At 40.3% G+C, this 16,152-nt stretch overlaps 1 protein-coding gene across 3 annotated transcripts in view; it reads right to left on the bottom strand.

Moving 5' to 3' along the window:
- Nucleotides 1-2,064: 2,064 nt before the first annotated feature.
- The window catches only part of TUBGCP3 (tubulin gamma complex component 3), a 116,582-nt gene continuing 102,494 nt past the window's right edge, over nt 2,065-16,152 (bottom strand). For all 3 annotated transcript variants that reach the window (XM_075061484.1, XM_032791843.2, XM_075061485.1), the window contains 5 exons: nt 10,263-10,351; nt 9,977-10,108; nt 8,199-8,339; nt 7,145-7,261; nt 2,065-3,228 (listed from right to left, as the gene is read on the bottom strand). In XM_075061484.1, the coding sequence (XP_074917585.1) occupies nt 3,070-3,228; nt 7,145-7,261; nt 8,199-8,339; nt 9,977-10,108; nt 10,263-10,351 (638 nt within the window). In that variant the 3' untranslated portion in view covers nt 2,065-3,069. The remainder of the gene's footprint in view (nt 3,229-7,144; nt 7,262-8,198; nt 8,340-9,976; nt 10,109-10,262; nt 10,352-16,152) is intronic.

Genomic DNA, 16,152 nt, shown 5'->3' with positions numbered 1-16,152 from the left:
ACTCAGTATATAACTTAAGCATTTTATCTAATGGGGATTAAGTACCCACACTGTGACCATGTTTAAACTCAAAACTTAAAGCAGCAAGCCTGAGTGGGTTCTAGACTGGCTTACTGGAGAGACAGGTTGAGATCTGACTTAAGTTGTCAGGGGAAGAGGCAGATTTGCAAGTCATTGCAAAGGTGGCAGTTGAAAAGAAGTGAGTTAAATTGCAAAGGAGAAGAGGACTGTGAACATACCCAGAAGGGACATCCAAGAGGGAGGAAGGGAGGGGGAAAATAGGATTCTCCAAAGTCAACACAACAGGCTTAGTTAAGCAAGGTAGGAGAACTGGGAAAGCAGGGAATGAAATCAAGGAAGCCTATATAGGAGAGGGCCTCAAGGAGGAAAGGAGAAACGGCCCACAGTGTTGAAGAAAAATAAGACATGAGTGTTTATATGGATGCAGTAAATGCTGTTTTACACTTGGCAAAAAGATTGTCTTAGGGCCGTTTAGGTGCAGTGAAGAAACAGAAAACGTTACTGGGGGGTGGAATTAAGGAGAAAGTTGAAGAAAATACATTGACAAAATCCTTCCTAACATAAGGAGCCATTCAATTAACTTGAGAGACAAAGCATTTAAAATTGATGAAGGGCAGTATTTTTTCACACAATGCACAGTTAAATGTGGCAATGAGATCCACATACTAAGTCAAGGGGCTAGTAGGAGTTATAAAATAAAAATCAGATTTTTATTTGGACAACAAATAGCCAGAGTTGTGATAACAAGGATTTAAAAATCCCAAGAGTTTTGGAAGGGATATAACCCATCATGCTTCAGGGCATAAACCAGCCGTTAGCTAATAGGGATTAGGAAGAAACTGTCACTGTGGGTAAATTGACTACTGTACAGTTAGGGCACAGCTTTCCTGGCAGGGTTTTTTTGATGGTTTGCCTTCAGAGGTTAATTGAACCTGGACATTTCCACACAAATTGAAGAAAACTGTTCCATTCTTAGACCATGCTACTGGATGATTATGACTTCATACTGTACTAGACTCTTGTTTTCCCATCAGTGCACTGGCCCTTAGGTGTCTTAATCCATAGCTTCATTCTCACAGATCACCTCAATCTGCAACAAATGAACCAAGAGGAAAAACAATTAAAACATCAGTGGTGAAAGTTTCAGGATGAATCCAGATGATTCTACTGAAAATGCTTGACATCTTATATTGCGTCTGGGAGGGAGGCAAAAAAGTTTGTCTCTATTTTAGAAGCCACAAGGTCTTGGTCAATTGATTTGTTTCAAGTTGACATTCTGATTAATTCACTGTCTCCTCAATTCATTTCTATTTCAAGTGCCTCCTGTTGTGGGGCAAATTTATAGTTTTGAAGAAAAAAAAAAACCTGATGATTCAGGCCGAACTGTGTTCATAGTACCAGGACAATACTGAAAATGGAAAAACTTTATATCATCTTTGCTCAATGCTTTAGCTGTCTCTTTCAGGTACTGGAGCTGAATGACCTTTGTACCACAGCTTGTGATTTAGGCCCACACTCCTCTTGGCTGATGACCTGAACGACCTCCTTATCTGAAGGACCTTTCCCCATTGACACCATTACACAGTCAGTGGAAGAGCTTGAACTGAAGCACCAATGTTTTAGAGTAGGCAAGGCTGCTGTGTGACAGGGCATTCTCCATAACGGAATTTTCTTCCTCTTGGCCCAAAGTAGCCCAAACTTGATAGACAAAGGGGCTTTACAGCATGCAATGTAGGCCGTTTCCCCAGATGTTCAGGGAGGGGAAGAGAAAGGGAAAGAGGCAAGCTTTGGAGTACTTGATCAACTGCTTTGATCACATTGGTTGATTTGTTATGGGACTGGGCTATTGGGATTTCAGTGTAATTATTTGTATGTTATAACTCTTTGTAGAATTGTGATCTCAGTTGATGTGAACATACCAAGACCTGCTATCGATAGGGATTTTGTAATTAAAAAAGATCTATGCACATTGCCATGCAGTTTACCCTTTTTCCACCTTCTCCAAAAATGTGTCATTTTCCAGTCACAAAAACCAGCAAAGTATTTGAAAGATAGTTGCGTTTTTATTTTTCTAAGCTTTTACTTGTGGAACATAATAAATGGCTACTTAAAATGACTTGATATAATGACATCTTTACAAAAACCATTTCCCCCTAACTTCTGGACAGCAATATATAAATATTTACAATGGAAAAATAGACAGGAAAGAAATAAGTAGTTTTCATTATCCAAGTCAATTTCTTTCTAATCATCATATTTTGACCACAAAATACTTCATTCACTTCTATCCATATTTACACATTTCTTTACTTCACTTGGGATAGCACTGAGGTTTTAACTTCAATTTTTAGGATGCTATATTATGTGATACATGTCACACCTGTTATGTTCCTGTAATTTGCTTTTGTATAGTAGCAGAATTTGCCTGGAATAATAAATCAAAATTTTGAAAATGTTATCCTTGGAGAAAAAAATTAAAAAAAATGTATGTAAAGTTTACATACCAGGATACAAAGTTTCTCACACAAATACATCACAACACTGAAAAATCAGTATAGTAAAATGTTTTTCTTAAGGATATTAGGTCTCAATCCAAATCTCTTGGCTTTAACAAAAGCGATATCCCAACAGAACAAATATATATAGAAAAAATAACGCCCTCTTATTTTACTGTTAAAAAAGGAAACAGTGCCTTCTGAAACAAATTAAGATGTGATTTCCTGGAGACAAATATACGTTAGAGTGAAGACAGCTTAAAAAGCCCCAAATAAAATATGGTCTTCATTAATAGGAAGATTCAGCAGATCAGTTGGAACAGTTTAAACCAGCCCATTTAATTTTGTAATATTACAAACGTCAATGTAAAAAACAAGACTTTTTTGCTCTGTCCCATAGTGTCACACAAATCACGACTGAAAACATATTGCCTGAAGAAATGACAGACACCTATTGCATGCCATTTGGTTTTAGTGTGTAGACATTGACTGCCTTGTCCAATACCAGGTTTAACATCCTTCCGAAATCCAGGAACAGTCATTAGAAGTTGCTTTACATATGTGAGCTGCGTCTCCCTCTAGTGCCCAAAGACATACGAAGTCTTGGTTCTCTTGCTTTATAATGTTCATTGAAGTCCAATCTAAAGCTAAGAAATCGAAGGCTTTCATCGGAACTGGTTGTCAGTAAGATCAAAAACTGTTGCACAATGCCCTGAATGAAAAGGGAAAAATAATAGATTCACCAGAATGTACAGATGGTGCATTCGTGTGGAATAGTATTTGTTGACAAACTAAGGATCTTAATGGGAGCACGGTATTAAAGGAATAGAGGACTCCCAAAGGAAGGGAGATCCCAAGCAGAATGTTTAGAACTAGTAGTTTACAAATCAAGTGGAGATGGTTTTACAGAAGTACAAAACTAAATATAACAAATCCACAGCTATATACCAGGACTTCATGACTGAAGTTAAAAATAGAAAACCTATAACAGCAACAGCAGAAGCTCTTAAGACAGTTAGGCCCCACTTATTCTGAGAAGCCTCTTCAGCTTTGTATCCTGCACCAATGTCATTGCAGCATGAAAGCACTGATATTGCAGTTACATCACTGCAACTGGTTCTCCTGCAACCCATTCAGCAGCTACTTTACCAAGGAAGGTGGTGGAATCTCCTTCTTTAGAGGTTTTTAAGGTCAGGCTTGACAAAGCCTTGGCTGGGATGATTTAGTTGGGGATTGGTCCTGCTTTGAGCAGGGGGCTGGACTAGATGACCTCCTGAGGTCCCTTCCAACCCTGATATTCTATTATTTTACAATGTTTCTTATACTATCAATTATTTTTCTGTTTTGAGCTACTGCAGTTTATGTAATTATATGCACATAAATTGTGTTCCGTTAGCTGCAGTGCATGTACTCAAGATTTTGCTTGTTTTAAAAATGTTTTATTTATAATCTCACAGAAAAACTGTTAAACTAGCTTGATTATGGTTGTGAAGTCAAACACTCAAAAGTTAGTAAATATCAGAACTAAGTTTACCTGCGAAACCATAATTCACTCCCCTTGTGCATATGCATTATATGATGCTAATTACATGATCTCACACTACTTTTTTCCCACAGGTCCCTGCCTCGTTTGCACAGAGCAGACAGTGCTCACTTAATTCAACAGTATGTCTTCTCCTCTTAGTTCAATGGGCAGCCCTAGGCCTTATTTACTACACACTATTCAAACTCTGTTCTGAAATCAATTATTAATTTCCTCCTGGGCTTTTCCTCTGGTGCACATCTCTATAGTGTCCAAGTGCTTCACAAACATTCAGAAACTTATTTTCATAACATCTCTGTGAGGCGAGGGAGTGGTATTATCCCCAAGTTACTGATGGGGAGCTAAAGCAGAGAGATTAAGGTAAAAAATATCCAGCCAATTTAGGTGTCAACCAACACCTAGTACTTGATTTTTCTATAGCAAATTTTATATGTTCAAAGTAGGGCTCTCTCTGATTTCAGTTGCAGTTGTGAGTGCTCAGCACTTCTGCAAATCAGACCCATGGTCTCAAACGGGGCACCCAGAAAATGCGGAATGCACAATTAATGTCTACCTGTGAAAAGTTTGATGCTGGCCAAGTCACTTAATCCATACAGGAACTCCCTGACAGAGACAGGAATAGAATCTAGTTGTCTGGGATGGCTTTCAACCACTATCACTGTCCTAAGACTGAGACCATCATTTCTCTTCCAGCAATCCTCTGCCTCATTCACTACACACATTCCAAATTCTACAATAAATGAGGCAGGGGTCCTACAGCCAACAGTTTCCTTCACTATATAATCCTGATTCATCCCCACATGACATCAACACATACTACAAAACTTGCAGTGAATTTTAGCAGTGCCCACATGGGATGTTAACTGTGTGGCAAGCAGGTGCCTTGTAGATTCACAGACTGACTTGTCTTTTCAGGGAATTAAACTGCAAACCTTTTATGAGGTCTTTACTGAGCATGTGTGAACTGCAGTTTGTCAAAGGCTTATAACTTGGCCAGTTTAGATGGATTTTCACAGGGATGACAAGAGGAATGTCTCTGACACAAATGCCACTCCCCTACCAAATTACAAAGCTTGGAAGCAATAGAGCTTTTGCAATATGGTTGCCAGATTTTTTTTTTTTTTTTTAAAACATGGGCAGAACATTTTTACCTAGCCTCCCTCTCAGAAATAGCTGAACCACTTTGGCTGAAATTCGCCCCAAGCCAGACAGTCGGCACGGAAATTTTCAGCCCAAAGGGTTAACATTTCACAAAGTTATAAGCAACTCAAAACAGGATCCTGGGAAGTGCCGGACAACCTTAATAGCATCAGTATTTTAGGTGGAGCTGGTATTATTTCATTTTACAAAACAAATGCTAATTTTCGAGATTTGCTTTTTAAAAGCATTTAGTACAGAACCTTCCCAGCTGTGGCTGTTACTACCACAAACCCAGCTTTGGAGCCCTTGGTCAGAAACAATGAGCCAGATACCCAGAAACTGGTATTGCAAAAGATGGAGGAGTGCTGTGCAAGGACACGCTGAACATGTTTATAACAGCCAGAACAGCTAGTGTAGACACGATGCATCCTTGCAAGCAGTAACGGTGGAACTACTGGTGGCTTAGTGTTGGAAAAACAAACAAACCTCTACATGTGTTTTATTGTCTAAGGTATACATCAGTCCTGGTAACAACAATGCTGTATAAATGCACAACATGGTTCACTTAGAAGAAATCTCTGCTGTCTCCCTAATTCACTGATCTATTTTTTATTTAATGTGTCTACATTTAACATCTTGTATTTTATCTAATGTACTAAACATGTAGGAAATTATAAACAGCAAAAAGGGAGAGAACTGGCCCAACAAGTTTAGTTAGAAACATGCATTAAAATATTAAGATGATATCACCATCAGGGCTGGCTCCAGGCACCAGTGCAGCAAGCAGGTGTTTGGGGCTGCCAATGGAAAGAGGCAGCACGTCCAGCTCTTCAGCGGCGGGTCCCTCAGTCCTTCTCGGAGGGGAGAACCTGCCACCGAATAATGAAGTAGCAGCGGCAGAGCTGCCACCGAAGTGCTGCCGATCGCAGCTCCCCCCCCGCTTGGGGCCGCAAAAACACTGGAGCCGGCCCCACTCACCGTAATCTTCAACATCTAACTTTGGATTTTATTTACTGGCTTTTGAATAGTTAAAGCTAAAAAATGCTGTCCTTATCCTACACAGAGATACTTTGCAGGGGGTTTCAGAAAAGTACATGATGAAACATTTCAGATGAGCTTTGACAAATAGACACAACAGGGCAAGTTGAAACTTAAAATCTATCCTTGACAGTCAATTTCCTGACCTTCATAAACTGATAGTGTGGCCCTAACGTTTTATGGTAGATTACAGTAACATTAATTTCCTTAAAAAAAAAAAAATCCTGTGGAATGCTTTGCTTGAAATGTAGCTACTGGCTTCCTTAGTGAATGGTGCATTTGGAATAAAACGTAACTAATTAAGAGAAAGCCTGAATAATTCTCTTTTCACAGCATGTGACTCTGCATGCTTTCACTTAGCTGCTCAAACACTACCCATTTCAACATCCCTAAAATAAGAATAGAAAATGACTGTTTCTTTAAGAGAATTATTTGGGTAGTAATCATTTGCAAAGATTTGGAAGGTAAATGGAATGCAATTGGGATTATGCTGATTAAGATTACTTTTAAAAGATCTATTAAAATCCATTATGAAACAAGTATGAGACTTAACAGAAGAGGCTATCATGGTCTATGATGTAAGAAAGAATTTGCTTTCAAAGCTCATACAGAACAGCTACTAGACGTTCCCAAATATCATCCACCTACAAACTATCAATTTTCCTAAGATTGATGTTTTCCATGGACCTACCCTTGACTTAATTAAAACATATACAAAAAGACAAAACATACTGTATTGAGGACTAGCTAACATGAATGTTTTAAAACAAAAAAAATCCAGATAATGGACAAACATTCATATAGAAATTGCAGGTAGTTTTGATTTTTAGAAACTCAAATGTATACAAAACTGGCAAATTTATTGTCTTGGAACAGATTAAACAATCCTTATAAATCTGAAGGTCACCTGATAGAAATGTGTAAGTATTCGCAGCTGTGAACACATTTTTGGTACAGATTCTTGAAACTCTCTAATCCTTTTGTTCTCTTGTTCCTCTTCGGATGTAGTTACTCCCCACTCACCCTACAGAACAAAGTGAGAGAGATGTTTAACCTCACATTTAAAAACTATGGGTCCAGCTACCAACTGGACTAAACTGACATGTTCATACATCAAAAATCATCATAAGCCACATATTCAGCTTCTCATATTGTGACTGTCAAACCCGTCACACTGGTTATGCAGCAAATATAACTAGCAAGTTGTGTTAACGAATCTACAAAAGGTAACAAGTTATAAAATGTACTTGCCAAGAATTATTATAAGATAGACAATGGTAAATGAGAATTCCATAAGTTCTTGTGTGTTTGGGAATGAGCTGGTTTCATCACATATCCACTCTCCCAATTGAATGTATGATGGGAGGGGAAAGGATTTGACTTTTAGGTTTAGGCAAGACATTTTCCATGAGGGGTTCAGAGGTCTGAACCTACTCCTCAGTCTGAAACATCTCAAAAATGGCTGACTTTTAAGACATCCTGCAAGACCTTCTATTTAACCTTCACTGGAGTGTGTGGAAGCTGCTGATATATTCTCTCTCGGACTATATTTTTAACTGTTGCAAAGGTACCTAACAACCTTGGATGTTTGTTTTGTCTTAAAACACACATCCACTTTAAATTAAAAAGTGCACTGTTCTTCCATCTGTCTCAAATAATTGCCACCCATAATTAAGGCTAAGATCATGTCATGGAGGTCACTGAAGACTTACAGAATCCATGATTTCCAGAGACCTCCATGACATTTTCCACTTCAGCCCCAGGATGGCCAGGGCCCCCCCACAGTTTCTAGCCCTTCCTTCCCCTTTGTCAGTTACTTTAAAGGGAAAGTCAGGGACAGGTCACAGGCTTCCGTGTATTTTTGTTTATTGCCTGTGACATGTCTGTGATCTTTACTAAAAATAACCGTGATAATATCTTAGCGTTACCCATAATACATTGCACTGTCAGTCTTACTGTACCTCAAGTTCACGCTGCTTCTTTTTCTCTTCAAACTGCAACCTCAGCTGCAGCTCCTCCAAAGCAGCTCTGTACATTACATCTTGAGCACTCTGAAGCTCAATGATTTGATCAAAAATGGCTCGAAGCTGGTTAAGAAGTGTCTGTGAGAAGATTTAGAAAGGGTAAAAATGAAAATTTTGGATATAAAGAGAATTTTAAAGCTACTGTTACATTTGTTGAGATTCTAAAGAATTACTTAGCTGGAAGCAAATTGGTAACCTAGACCAGAACTATGCAGAAAACCCAGATTCAGGAGAAACATTAATACACTTCTTACTGGAACCAAAAAGGGCCAGTCCATATTGCAATAGCAACATGCGTCATCTCAAGCACTGTTCCTGCATATGCACCCCAAATGCAAGTCAAGGGACCCACTTTTCTATCTGAAGATTATCACAATGGTTAAGAACATTAAGGGAAGAAGTGGAGTAAAACAGGTGGTCAATAGTCCACCCTTAGGTCCAAAATAATTATGTTACCGCTACAGGAAGTCTGGAAAGAAGGAAAGCGAGAACATTTTGCAGTTCCTCTTGGTTCTTCTAAAGGATTCTTTTAAAATTCTTACTAGTTGTACAGTCCTACTAGCTGTGTAAAACAACTGATTTTTTTAACAAAGCGCTTTGCTCTGCTATTGCCCTTTTCCAATTCAAAAGCAGCTTTTATGGCTAATTGGCCCATCAAGGAAATAATTATTTGTATTACAGTAGTGCTTGAAGGCTCCCAGTGTGTTATACAAAACAATATGGTACCCACCCCAAAGTGTTTACAATATAATCAAGGCAAGATGCAACAAGTGGGTGGATTACACCATTGAAATGAATATGAGAGGAGATGAGGGCAATGGTAATGAGAACAGGGATTTACACAGATCAAAAAAAGATAAGAAACATCTGAAGTCTGTACTGGCTATCTATCTAGTAGTTTTCTCTTGGCAGATTCCCATAAGCATCATGGAAGAACAAGTCATAAGAAGGTATCTGAAAGAGGAGAGGGAGTGGTTTCACATTCTAGTCTGCAGAGGGTATTCCACACATAAAAAGGAGGCACGAGGAAGGTGTGAAGATTCCTGTGAGAGAAGTGGACAAATATGCAACAGAGATGGGAACCAGCATGTGGAGAAATGTGGTAAGATACAGAGCATGTAAATATTTATGAACTTAATTTACAATTTCTTCCCTTTTTTCCAAACGAGGTCTAATCAGAAGCTTGTATTTGGTGTGGGGGAGATGGTAGTGGAGGGACTCAAAGCTGTGTGTGTCAGACATGGTCAGAATGATGCTGGAGTGGGAGTTAAAGGATACTCCATGGACACTATCTTCATTCTTGTCACTCAATCCTGTGATTGGTGACACAGAAAGGCAGAGTTGGGGGGGCCACAAAGAATTCAGTTTTGGCCCTGCGAAGTTTAATTTGATGGCAAGACATCCTGGAGATGTTAGACAGGCTGAGATACAGGACTGGACAGAGGCAGACAAATTAGGGGTAAGGTGGTAGATTTGAGCCATCAGCCTAGAGTTGGTGGAAGCCATGTGAGTAGAGGAAGTCACTTAAAGAAAGGGGTAGCTGGAGAAGAGGATTCAGTGTACGGATTGTGTACAGCACCTAGTCCAACAAGGCTCTGATCCCAGGGGGAGAACTCTAGGTGCTACTGTAACATATATAAAAAATTTTTTTTATCATCATTTAAGCATGAGCTGACATAACATAGCTATGATTTTATACAAAGAAAAAGGCTTACTCTGGAGTCGCTATCCAACAAACAGCGAGAGATGATTGTGTCCAAGAAAACTTCGTGAGCAGCGATGATGTGATCTAAGTCCTGTGCTTGTTGGACCTTGTTCCAGAGCTCATCCCATGAACATTCAAGTACCTAGAAAATAAGGACCTAGGGCTGAGCTGTTTTATATTTGATAGAGTAGAAGAGTAACTATATAATCTAAATAGAAGACATATAAGTCACCTTTGTTATTAAATCTGACTATTCTCCGTTTTTAACAGTAATAAATTAGATGGATAAAGTGTACCTCAAATGTAATGTAATACTGCATTTGATGAATGAAATGAACCATTTCTGATGCCAGAACGTGGCACTGATGCAGCACCCCAGAAAGCTCTGTAAAAATCCAAGAGTTTGTATGTTAAAACAAAGAACAGACAACAAGCCGGTGTATTAATATTGTTTTATCCAACATACTAAGTACACTACAGCAGGACAGTCTTCATCACTAGCTTTAATACTAGTTGGTAATGCTTGGGTAAGGATCTTTCTCTAATGAATTTCTATGCAATGTAAGACAAACAAGGAACCAGATGTCTAATCATATAGTGTTTTATGGCTTTGCAGTATGTAAAAGCCTTTTGCTTCTCAAATCCAAAAGACAGAAAGAAATGCATTGTAACTGCATGCAATATTTAAATATGAAAATCTTACATCTCAATGTCTCAAACAAACACTTACTCTCCTTGTGGTGGTTTTTTGTTTGTTTGTTTTTAAATTCTTCTGCATACTGTGCATGAAATATTTGCGCTCTCTCACATATTTTGAGGCAAAAGAGAAGGATGGTCCAGTGTTTAATGCACTAGCCTGGAACTAAGGAGTCATAGGTTCAACTCTCTGCTCCACCACAAACTTCCTGCATGACCAAATCATTAAGTGTCCCACTGCCTCAGTTGTCCATCTGTAAAAATAGGGATAATAGCACCTCTCTACCATGCCAGGTAGATGTGAGAATAAAATACATAAAAGACTGAGATGCTCAGCTACTATACTAATGGGACTATATAAGTAATGTGACAGACTAAAGAAATGACATTTCATTAACCGCAAGGTGGTCTTGCCACCCAAGAAAAATATGAAACTTTGAAATGAGTTAAGGACAAGTTCAGACTGTGGTGGTGGGCAACAAAAAACAAAACACTTTGTGAGCTTATAAAACCATCACAAAATTTGAAGGTCTACCGATGAGTACCACCCCTGGCTCTTCACTCTTAACTTCTTTGTACATAAACTATTCCTAGCACATTACATTACATTAATGCATGTGAGGAGTCAAATAAAAAACAAATCTCTTTTGAATAGTCACCAGAAAAGCCTCAGAGGGAACAAACGTGACACTATTTTTTTCTTTAAATGGCAACGAGGGAAAAAAAGACAGCTTGATTTTACTGTCCAGTTAAAAACACTAAAAGTGTTTAATTAAACACTGACTGTTACATCTCATCTATTTTACGGATGGTGACTGAAGCAAGCTATAAAAGCAACAATGTGCTCAAACAAGGATGTGGAGCCAGAATTGATTAACTAGTTTTATATGAAATGGCTGCTTCTGCTACTTTGTTTTTTAACACATATTGTATCAATTTGCTTCCCCTCCCCACCCTGTGACCAAAGTATGTGGGAGCATAAAGAGACAGGACAAAACAGGTATATTCAGTTTCATTGTTTATATAATTTGTAGGCTGATAAGCGTGGTCACTCTGGGGAAAAACCTATTGCCAGCCTCCACCCCAAATAGATGTGTTGGATATTAGGGAAGAATCCAACTTCCCAGACAGGAAGGAAGGAATGGTTACTTACCCCATAGTAATGGTGGTTCTTCAAGATGTGTTGTCACAAGTGAGAGATCAGATTCTTTTGGCCAGCACTGCTTATGGAGCTGTACCTGCGTGCCTCATTTCCTTCACCAATACAAAATCACACAGGTGTAGAACTCCACAGTAGCAGGGAAGGAGGGCAGATTATACAATCCACCTGGACAACACATCTCAGAGAAGCATGATTACAATACCCTTAGCATGAGTCGTGCAGTTCTGGTATATGGATCTGGTGAACCTCTCAATACAGTGTCTGAGCACCTTACTACCCATTCCTGCCCAACACAGTCTCCCAGAATGACAGCTTGATCCTACACCCGGATCTAGCACTGTTACACCCCACTCCCCACTAGGGTCACACTGTTTTCTCACTCTGCAATGGCAAGACTCCTCAAACGCCTCATGCATGGTTTTTCTCCCAGTACAGCAGTCCCCTCATTCTTGGGATCATAATATAGTATTAATAGGGCTGTGTGAGGAACAGTCATAGCTGAACTTTGTAGAGCAGCTATGTGGAACTTGATCCACACACTTAACGCAACACTATTTCTTAGCAGAGGCTTCCATGTTAGATGCCAGTTCTGGTAGGGCTGTCTGGCAGTCATTGTTTAGGTAGGAGCCTATTACCCACTTCAAAGCAATCAGACAATGTGCCTGGTAGCCACAAAGAATGGAATCTGTGTAGACCATCACAAAGAAAGAACAGCTAGTTACACTACAATAACTGTGGATCTTGCACCTAGTCTCAGTTTCCTCAGGACCCCCAATATCATGGGGATTGGTAAGGAGGCATATACCAACTCTGGTGTCCAAAGGATAAGGAAGGAGTCTGTCATGGAGCCTGGACTTGAAGCCCCACTGGAACAGAATGTCTGCAACTGCTTGTTCTGGTCTGTTGCCAACAGGTCTACTTTTGGGAATCCTAATTTTGCAAAAGTTTTGAGACACCACTCGTGGTTGTTGACTTGATCATCTATGGTGTTCTGAAGGCCAGGAAGGTGCAGAGTCTCCAGAGTGAATTGGTTCAGAATGCACCAATTCCATAGACATACAGCTTCGTGACACAGTGGGGATGATCATGCTGCCCCTTGCCTGTTGACATGATGTTCAGCTGTGCAATTGTCTGTCAGCACTTGTTCTGGGGATTCCTAAAGAAGAGGAAGGAATGCTGTCACAGAGGAGCTGGCCCCAAAAAATGAAATACATCCAGCTCCTTTGTGCCAGAGCAGGTGCTCTCGTTCGGCCAATTAAGAGGACGAGGCAGCACCTAAGCAGCTACAAAGGATAACAGAGACACTTAGTGAGACAGAGTTCCACTGAGTCAGAGCAGACTGGCTCATTCAGGAAGGGCAGGTGAGAGCTATTAGAGACAAGGGGGACTAGAGAAGGTCCCAGGAGGAAGCAGAAAGTGTTGCTGGTGGAAGACAGAAGGCAAAGAACAGCTAGAAGAGTTTGCTGGCTGACATCCCCAAGCTGGAAAGTTGAAGCAGCAGTAGAGTTGCCTGTTGGCTCTAAGCCAGAGAGTTGGAGTCAAGGGCCAAAGAATGCTGAAGGCAGGGGAGCAGAGAAGGAGTTTACTTGCTATCAGCTCCAGGGCCAGAGAGCTGGACCAAGATGAACCATGAAAGGGTCAGGGGGAGTGAGGATGCTCTCCCAGCAAGGAGCCTGTGGGTTTCCTGGTGGGAAGAGCGGTGTTGCATTCTAACTGGAATGGCTGTCCTGGAAGACCAATGGAAGAGGACAGACAAGGAGCCTAGGTGTGGAGGAAGACACTAGGCATGGCATGGCAAAGATGCTCCCAGGAGAGAGGCTGTGGAGGTTCCCAATGGAAAGAGTGGTGTTGCAGTCCTGGTACAAAGACAGGAGAGGACTGAGAGTCCAGACATGGTTGAAGACACTGGCATGTGGTATGTAGAGAATCAAGGGATGAGATGTCTTGAGTTTTAATGACTGCTTGCATTAGGGTGAAAAATGAATAAGGCCCTTCATTTTCAGTTTTTATTTCGTTTAAACTTCAACTTTTTCTGGGTCAATGTTAGGGTTAAATCCGGGGGATGCAAGGGCAGGAAAAAAGCAACAATGAAAAGTAAAAGTATTGAAAATAAAAGCAGTTTAAGGCTGTGGTTTACTTCGTGAACATGTATATTAACCGTATACATGAATGTATGTCTTCCATCATATTGCCTTACTTTAACACAGCCTTGTATTTATACTTAGACTAAATTATTAACAAACATTTACTTAATGTAATGTTTTCAGAAAATCTAATGCATTAGTATTTCAGTGGTGTAAAATTCAGGAGGAAAAAAATCAGTAAAAAAATAATGGCTTTTGTAAAACCCACGATTTTTTCAGTAAAAACTGAAAATGAAGGACTTTAGAAATGGACTACATGTGTCATAAGTAGATAGGTAAGGGTTAATTTTCTTTTACCTGTAAAGGGTGAACAAAAGGGGAACCAAACACCTGACCAGAGGACCAATCAGAGACCTGGATTTTTTTTTAAGAGTCTGGGAGGGAACTGGAAACTCGGGGTCTTTTTGTTTTCCTCGGCTGTGAGTAAACAAGCTTTTCTTCTAACTCCATCTTCTTTCAAATATTCTACTAAACATCTGTGAGTACAAAGTAAACAAAGTTAATAGGCTTGGTTATTTGCTTTTGTTGTTTTGTATTTACATGGGTATGGTTGACTTTGCTGGACTGATTTGGAAATTGGCTATTATTTTAAATCAGATGGTTATCATTATTCTTATAAGCAATGGCCTGTATGATCTTCTTAATTGCAGTTTATTGTTCTGTATTTTCTTTCTTTTATATAAAGTTTTCTTTTTTTAAAACTTGTGGAGTTTCTTTTCTATGTGGAGGTAAGGGGAGAGGAATTTTCTGTGCCGGAGCTCTGTTTATCTGGACGGCTAGGCGTGGGGAGGGAAAAGGCCCAAGCTCTGTGTCTTACTTTCCTATTTGTCCCAGGGTGGGGCAAAAGGCTACTGGACAAAGGGTAGGGGTGAGTCTCTTGTAGTGAGCTGACTAGGTTTGATGTAGGCCTCGGGGGAAGCTAGATTGCCTCTCTGGTTGTATTTCAACAGGGAATGGACAGCATCGCACCGGCTAACAGGAAAGGGGGGAGCTGAGGGGATGAGATAGAGGAGACCCAGGGGGCTCTGGGGTCTTGGGGGGTCCCCCAAGGAAAGGTTTGGGTGAATCCCGAGGAGGCTGACCAAAACTTCGGCTGGTGGCAGCGAGATAAGATCCAAGCTGGGTATAAGCTTGGGGAGGTTCACAGTAAGCACCCAGATTTTGTACGCTAAGGTCCAGATTTGGGACAGACGTTTACCACAACATGTTTGGGACTTTTCTTCTGGGTTATCTGGATTATGCTGTTGCAATAAGGAGGGGTAGTATTGAGATGAGAAAGCCTGAAGCAGAATCCTTCTGGTTTTCTGAGAGAGGAAACTGCAGATCTGGAATCCAATAGTGCTCCTGTGAACTGTATGCTCCAAGTCAGAGTCAATGTGGATTCTTGTCTATTGAGTTTGAGACCTAGTAAAGTAAAGCTTTACAATTACATGAAAACAAGCTGGTCACTTGTTGTGGTCATCTTCCTTAAAACAACCAGTTCTCAACGTGTGCGTAGACCTGGATTTCTTGTCTCCTTGGATGAACTGCCAGACCATTATCTGCCAGACACTTGATGAAAACCCTCGGTGCCATAGAAAGACCAGAGGGCAAGATCCAACCCTGAACTAGTAGTGGGATGTTCCTACTAGGAATCTGAGGTACTTTCTGTGAGCTGGGTGGATTGATATATGCAAGTAGGTATCTTGCAGGCTGAGTCCATGAATCAGTCCTACAGATCTAAAAAATGGATTATGGAGACGAGAGTTACCAACCTGAATTTGAAACAGCAGATGGTGTTGATATGTCTAAGGTCCAGGATGCAGAGCTCATCCCCTTTGTTCCTTGGAATCAGAAAGTAGGAGGAATTACACACACACCCCAGTTCAGAACACTAAGGGCATGTTTGCCACTGATCCCAGTACAACTGAAGGGAGTCTGCATCTTGTTCTAACAATCTCTCATAAGAGATGGGTCCCTGAAAAGGAAATCGGGCGAGGGTGAACCCTGGGAAGGGACTGAAACTTGCTTACAAATCTCCAGGACTCGCAAGTCCGAGGTACAGGCAGTCAGTTGACCCTCTGCCATTATGGATTTCAACTCCTCCTAATGCTACTTGGGCAGATTTGTCTACGAATTGATACAGTTGATAACTGTTTCAGCCAAAGGATCAAACTTGTGATTGTTGAAGTCAGCTGCAAAGCC

This window comes from Chelonoidis abingdonii, chromosome 1 (assembly GCF_003597395.2).
Source record: "Chelonoidis abingdonii isolate Lonesome George chromosome 1, CheloAbing_2.0, whole genome shotgun sequence".
NCBI lineage: Eukaryota > Metazoa > Chordata > Testudines > Testudinidae > Chelonoidis > Chelonoidis abingdonii.
This window is presented reverse-complemented; position numbering and strand designations above follow the sequence as displayed.